The sequence below is a fragment of the Lygodium microphyllum genome, chromosome 7 (assembly GCF_053477565.2).
Source record: "Lygodium microphyllum isolate KBCC chromosome 7, Lygodium_microphyllum_v1.1.10, whole genome shotgun sequence".
Lineage (NCBI taxonomy): Eukaryota > Viridiplantae > Streptophyta > Polypodiopsida > Schizaeales > Lygodiaceae > Lygodium > Lygodium microphyllum.
This window is the reverse complement of record NC_141141.1, coordinates 65602043-65608799: the sequence shown is the minus strand read 5'-3', so window position 1 is coordinate 65608799 and position 6757 is coordinate 65602043. Positions and strand designations below refer to the sequence as shown.

Sequence of the window (6757 nt, the reverse complement as noted above, 5' to 3'; positions counted from 1 at the left end):
GTTCATAAAACAAACAATCGAAAAAGCTTGGATCAAATAAAAAACTAGGGGTTGCTACTTGTTCAATTTTGCTTTTTTACAATGTGAGTTTTTAAAGGTGCCGAGATCCCTCAATACGAGTGAGGCAAATCAAAGATCAACCAGCTGGCCCTTGGCCCTGCAGGTCACTTGGGAATATTTAAGCCAACTTGTGGGACTTTTGACATACGCCTTGTTTATAGCTATGTGATACGTAGGTATCAAAAGGCAACGTTGAACCAAGTATCGTGACATCAGCCTCGTAGAATCGTGACCCCATGTTAAGGTAGTGTCCGTGTCACTGCTGTCACTTCTACTGAGACTGCTGGTGCTCCCCATGTCATATAGATGTCTTCCTAGCAAACCGAAGAGGGATTTGCTTCCGCCGCTGCAGCCCTCAGATACTATGGCTTCAACCAGAAGCGTGATGGATGAAAATCCGGCAGACAAGCCAGTACATGAGAAGTGCAGGGGGCTTCTGACCTCAACTCACGCCATGTTGTGGATGTGCGTCCGGAGGGCATTTTGCAGACCTGCAGTGACCAGGCCCGCCATCAAGCCAGGAGGCTGGAAGACCATGCCTTTCATTATAGGTGAAGCTCCATGTACATGATCTACTGTTTTTCTGAATGCATGTGTATGGATGAGTATGTGAAAGATTTCCGCTCTGCGATGAGATTGCTCATGGGTTCTTGCATGCACATGATCTACTTTTTTCTGAATGTGTGTGTGTGGATGAATATGTGAAAGAATTCCGCCATGCGATGAGGCTGCTCATCTGAATGCATGTGTGTGGATCAATATGTGAAAGATTTCCGCCATGCGATGCGACTGCTCATCTGGGCTCTCTAGGTGCAGTTTGTGTCAGTGCACGTTCTTGCATTCTCATCTGTGCAAAATAGAATCCAAGTGAACTTTGAGGTGAGCAAGTGTTTGAAGGTCATCTCTAGGCTTCAGTTTTGGGTTCATGAGGAGGACTCACTTTGAATTTAATGGAGTCCTATCACAGAATCCATTCATGAAGCATAGTGCATTCTCAGGTGTGGGCAGTAGGACCCTGGTGAACTTTGAGGTGAGCAAGTGTTTGAGGATCAGCTCCAGGCTTCAGTTAGAGGGACATGAGGAGGAGGCCTCACTTTGAGTTCGTTTTGCATACAGGTAATGAAGTCTGTGACAAGTTGGCAACCATAGGACTGTCGCTCAGTATGATCCTGTATCTCACACAAGAATTCCATTTCGATCTGGTTTCTGCTGCAAATGTTCTCAGCATAAGCAATGGCACGGCTTACATTACTCCTGTGATTGGAGGTTATCTAGCAGACTCATACCTGGGGCGTTTCTTGACATTGATCATAGCCTCCATCTTTAACTTGCTGGTGAGTTGCTTCACTTATCAACATGTTTGCCAATAGGTAAACGGAAGTTCCAAAGGCATTTACAGTTGGATTTTCATGACTTATAGCAGCTAGAGGGTATTGTCATGGCTAGGGGTCTACATATGGCACAATGGATTCTAAGCACAGCAAGCTAGATTTTTCATTCCATAGGGAAAATTTTCACATGGTATATGAGCATGCAGAAGCACATCTTCCATGGAAGTGCATGAATGGGCACGCTTGGATATGCAAATGAATTTGTTGATAATAAACTTGGTTTAGCTTGTGCATATTAAAATATCACCACCAGTACTATGTTTGCAAATTCAAAAATATCAAGTACCGTAGTCTCAATTATAGATGATGGCTCTTGTAAGCTCTCTACAGTTCCATGTCACTGAATCTGATGAAGCTCCCAACTTCGGCCTCGAGCTAGGGAATGGGTCTTATGGTTATTACAGCAGCAATTGGATCATTAAGGCCGACCCCTTGTCCCATCAATGAGAATCAAACACCCTCTCAATGCTCTCCAGCAAGTGCAGGCCAGCTTACTGTCCTCTACTTAGCTTTTACATTCTTGGCAATTGCTTCAGGTGGCATCAAACCATGTGCCTACCCTTTTGGAGCTGATCAGTTCAACCAAGAGACTTCAAAGGGCAAAGTGTCCTTCCAAAGCTACTCAAATTGGTACTTCTTTGGCATCTACTTTAGCGTGATTCTTTCAGCCACTATAGTTGTCTATGTGCAACAAAGTGTAAGTTGGACTCTAGGGTTTGGCATACCCACTATACTCATGGGCCTCTCTATAGCCATATATGTTTTAGGCATCCCTTTCTACAAGTATGGGGTTCCGGCAGGTAGCATGCTCAAGGATCTGGTCAAAGTGTGCAATGCCGCATTTCACAAGAGAAGTCTGAAAATGCCAGAAGACCCAAACATACTGTTTAATCCACCACTTGGGGATGTGCAAATGGGGGAAAAAATTCTTCACACTCATCATTTCAGGTAAAATTCCCCCCTTTCAACTATCAATTTATTAAATGGTTTGGCTATCTCATGATGCAACATTGGGGCTAGAATTTGGGATCATGGAGCACTCACATTTCACCATATGGAAATGCCTGCAGCTTCTTGGACAAAGCTGCTGTACTAACAGAGGGAGATATTGCAGCAGATGGCAGCGTACTGAGACCCTGGAGAATCTGCACAGTGCATCAAGTGGAGCAGCTGAAGCTTGTTTTGCGTACATGCCCTATCATGATAGCAACCATGCTACATGTTCTGGTTGTATCACAGCAAGGTAGCTTTGTTGTTCTGCAAGCAAACACCATGCAAAGGCATGTATTTGGCTCCTTCAAGGTACCTGCAGCATCCATGACCATCTTTGGCATGCTAGCTATAATTATTTGTCTCCCTATCTATGACAAGCTGATTCTTCCCTTTGCGAGGAGGGTTACGGAAACTGATATGGGCATCACATATCTGCAGAGGATTGGCATCGGGCACATCATGCAGATCACTGCCATGGTACTGTCAGGCATAGTGGAAGGGCAGAGGAGGAGGATTGCAAGGGAGAGGGGGCTAGTTGACAAGCCAGGGGAGGCTGTACCAATGTCTGTGTTTTGGCTGGTTCCACAATTGAGCATAATGGGCTTAGGGGAGGCATTTAATGGTGTGGGTGTGACCGAGTTCTTTTATGATCAAGTCCCAGATGGGATGAGAAGCACAGTAGGGTCTCTCAACTCAGGCATAAGTGGTGTGGGTGTGTACATAAGTGCCATGATACTAACGGCTATGCAGAAGCTGAGCAGGAGAGGAGGAAATGGGGAGGGCTGGTTGGAGAACAATCTCAACAGGGGACACTTGGACAGGTTTTACTACTTCATTGCTGCTCAAATAGCCATAACTCTTATGTATTTCCTCCTCTGCTCTACATGGTACACTTACAAGAATATGGCCACAGCTGCCACAAGGGAAGACCCTTACCAAATCCAACTCAATGTTATGGAAGAACCCATAACACAGTCACAGGATTAATATTGGAAGGGCTTCATCAAGGCTTTTAGAAGCTTACAGCTTGCCACCAAAGTTCACCAGTGGTATTTGAAGTAGGGTCATATATGTCTGGATGTTTGAAGTAGAGTCTTATGTGAGTGGATGTAAGATTCTGCATCTTCTTTGGTTGTTAAGATCATGTGAACTCTAGGCCTTCAAAGTTAATCATTATTATTTATTGGCATTGCTCTGCAAGAACATGCTATTTTAGTGGTTTCTCTTCACCTTGGGTTCAAGAAATTCAAGAAATTCTATGCTATTGTGTTTAGTGGAGTCGGGAAATAGTGTTTCTATTCTTTAGTAGCAAGTTTAGTGGAGTCAGACAATAGTGTTTCAATATATTATATTGACTTTGCTATATTGAAGGGCATGCAAGGGGCTCTCATCAATGACTAGTCCTTGCAATGTCAATAGTGTAAGCATCAATGCATAGGCTTGACATAATTTGTTGGCCTGCCCTGTGCCATAGTGAAGTTTGGGAGACAATTTTTCTTAGAACATAAAATAGGAATATGAATTAGCTGCTTTATTGGCCCTTTTTTTTCCTTGTTCTCTCTCTCTCTCTATGTGTGTGTGTGTGTACACATTGATTGCATGCTTATCCACCTTGATCTATTGTAAATATAGATGCCCTACATTTCATCTAATTGTCAAAGAACTATTCAGCTTAGCTCCAAGGCTCTCAGGCAGTTCATGGTAGAGTCAGCAAGGAAGTATTAACGTGATGCATATCTTCTAATTGCAATTGCAATATAGCTAACTGGCTCGTCAATTCTTGGTTGGCAGAACCGTCTTGCAAAGTTGGGTATTCTCTTTATCCCACTTTTAATGACTTAGCTAACATCTTAATTGGATTACTACCTTAGTGCAGTGATTGATGTGCACTTACTGTGTCCAAAGCAGATGCTGTGCTGTTTTAGTATGCCCCAAGTAGACAATTCTGTCCAATGTAGAAGCTTGTTTTCTCTATTGCATACCACATATTGTAATCCTGTGAGATGCAGAAAATCTTGCATGTGGGTATTTCCCCCCTTTCAAATTCAAAAAGAGTTTTCTGTTTTGAATTTTGAATGTGGCCTTGCAACGTCCCATTGTACAATTTGTTCTCAAGGAAATAGGAGCCTTTTGAAACCACATGCTAGTGCAAAACCACTAATCCCTTTTAGAAACTGGATAACATGTTCACACCACCCCATCTCCCATTGGCCCACCTCAAATGGGTTGCAATTAGGAGATTTATTAATTTCTAATCTAAAGAGTCCTTTTGGAGTCCATATTTACCTCTAGTCTCATTTGCAACATGTAAACAATGCATACACATATTTATGTATCATATACACCTACTCATCTAGAGCTCCTAGCATAAGACGCCTAAAAGAGCAGTTGCCAACCCAACCCATGAGACATAGATTTGAAAGCAGTGAAACTTGCGGCATTCTCAAAACAGTACACCTCATACTTATCAGATTCATACTTACCAGATGAACCGAAACTCCCATGCTTCAGTTGGCAGTTGAAAAATGATGGTTGCCACCCCTTTGAAACAATACTGTTGCACTAACTATTGTATTACGAAGGATTTCTTGGGATATGGGCCTGGAAGACCACCACTAGCAATGGCCAACTCCAGTAGAATGAAAAGAAGAGAGAAATCAAGGAAGCAACCCTTGTTGAGCGGTACTACATGCATGCCAAATTTTACAACCATCACATCAAGTATAAATTGCTCGCAGCTCACCAACCAGATACCACAATCTGTTCCATTGCATGAATATTCATCCCAAAATAGTGTGACAATGCAAATGCTAGCCCTCCAAATCCATGACGATTTCTTCAATGAGGCCATGTTGGGTCTGTAAGCAACCCCCCCAACTGATCTCAGCATTAATCCCCACATTTTCCCACCTCTAATTTCCAATCTTTATTTGTGTAATGGTTGCCCGGTTGCAGAGAATAGAAATAAGTCTTTCTCTCTCCTCCTCTCTCCTCTAAGGGGTTGATCACACGCAGAAAATCAAGAAGGAAGAGCGATGAAGGATGCTTATCAGGGGTGGAACGAATTGCTCCAAGATCAAAAGGAGGATGAGAGGCAATGTCCAGCATACTGTGTTGATACCTCCACAACAACCACCTGAGTGAGGAGTAGCACTTGTATCTTGAGTTGATTGCTATCGTGCCACTACATGCACGCCGTATAAAAAATTATAGAGTGTGGCTTTCTTATTGATTTAGAGAGTCAATACCATTTTAGACATTAGTGTTAGTGTCCATGGTTCAAAAATATTAGATTTTTGGACAAGTTGTATCCATTTTTTGATATTTTACATATTATCTCTTATAAAAATCCATAAAACTTTAGACAACTTCTAGATTATGATAACATGTAAAAGAAAGCATATAGCTTTTAACTAATTTGAGAGGATTTTATGTAAAAAGAGAGATTAGCGAGATCGCAAGACGTGGGATCACTGTTTTCAGGCAATGAATAGCACTCCAAACTGGGAGATGGAGTGATCTGGCTGAGTTCTGGCCAGGTGTCCTGGTATTTTACCTCCCTTTTGCAACCAATGGAGGCATTGGATTGGCAATCTGAGAAGCATAGAGGAAGGTATTATTTTATATACATTTTTTAGAGTTTTATCTTCTCATAATGTAGGAATAAACTAACAAGCTTCATCTTTGTTAGTATTCTTCTACATTTTCTATTTCTTTTTGTGAGTATTCTTCTACGTCTTCTATTTCTTTGAACCCCTTCTCTTCCGTGGGCTGATTTGGGGCTGATATCTTCAGTCATATTCAGAGAATTAGCTACAAAAATGTTTTTTTAATTCATTTCTTACTCTACAAAAGACGTCTTGTCAAAATATGCAAGTATTATGCGCCCCTATGGCAGGGAAATGTTTGTAGATCATTCATAGATACTTTGAGTAGAATTAATAGGAGCTTTTTCTCTTATTTCTTGGTTGTGGTAACTTATCCTTATCACGAACTCAATTTGAAGGTCTCTTGAAGCAAGTCTCTTTGCTTATAAGCCTTATAATTGACTCATAAGCTTTTGTCCCTAATAGTCTACATTGAATGTAATAATGCAAAGTTGATTCATGCTATGGCATCATGTATGAACGATGGGCTGCTGAGTTGTTTATGATACATGACAACATATTGTACTTGATTTTATAATTTGTGATTGCTCTTACAGTCAAGAAAACAAGCTTGATTTGAGTTAGAACTTATGAGATAATACTCTTGTGATCTTTGCTAAGAACATGCAATTGAAAGCTCTATTAACATCTTCAAGAACTTGGCTT

General features: G+C 41.5%; 1 protein-coding gene across 5 annotated transcripts; it reads left to right on the top strand.

The window, feature by feature from the left end:
• Window positions 1-225: 225 nt before the first annotated feature.
• On the top strand, window positions 226-3710 carry LOC148033542 (protein NRT1/ PTR FAMILY 3.1-like). 5 transcript variants are annotated; one of them, XM_087681482.1, is made up of 5 exons: window positions 226-611; window positions 1177-1394; window positions 1831-2399; window positions 2522-2753; window positions 2883-3710. In XM_087681482.1, exons 1-5 carry the CDS (start codon window positions 356-358, stop codon window positions 3429-3431), a joined length of 1824 nt encoding a protein of 607 aa, XP_087537608.1. In that variant the 5' UTR covers window positions 226-355; the 3' UTR covers window positions 3432-3710. The 5 variants fall into 5 exon arrangements, with proteins under 5 accessions (XP_087537608.1, XP_087537610.1, XP_087537607.1 ...); XM_087681484.1 differs by adding an exon at window positions 1028-1090 and having other exon boundaries at window positions 2522-3710; XM_087681483.1 differs by having other exon boundaries at window positions 229-611; window positions 1988-2081; window positions 2219-2399; window positions 2522-3706.
• The last annotated feature ends 3047 nt before the right edge of the window (window positions 3711-6757 follow it).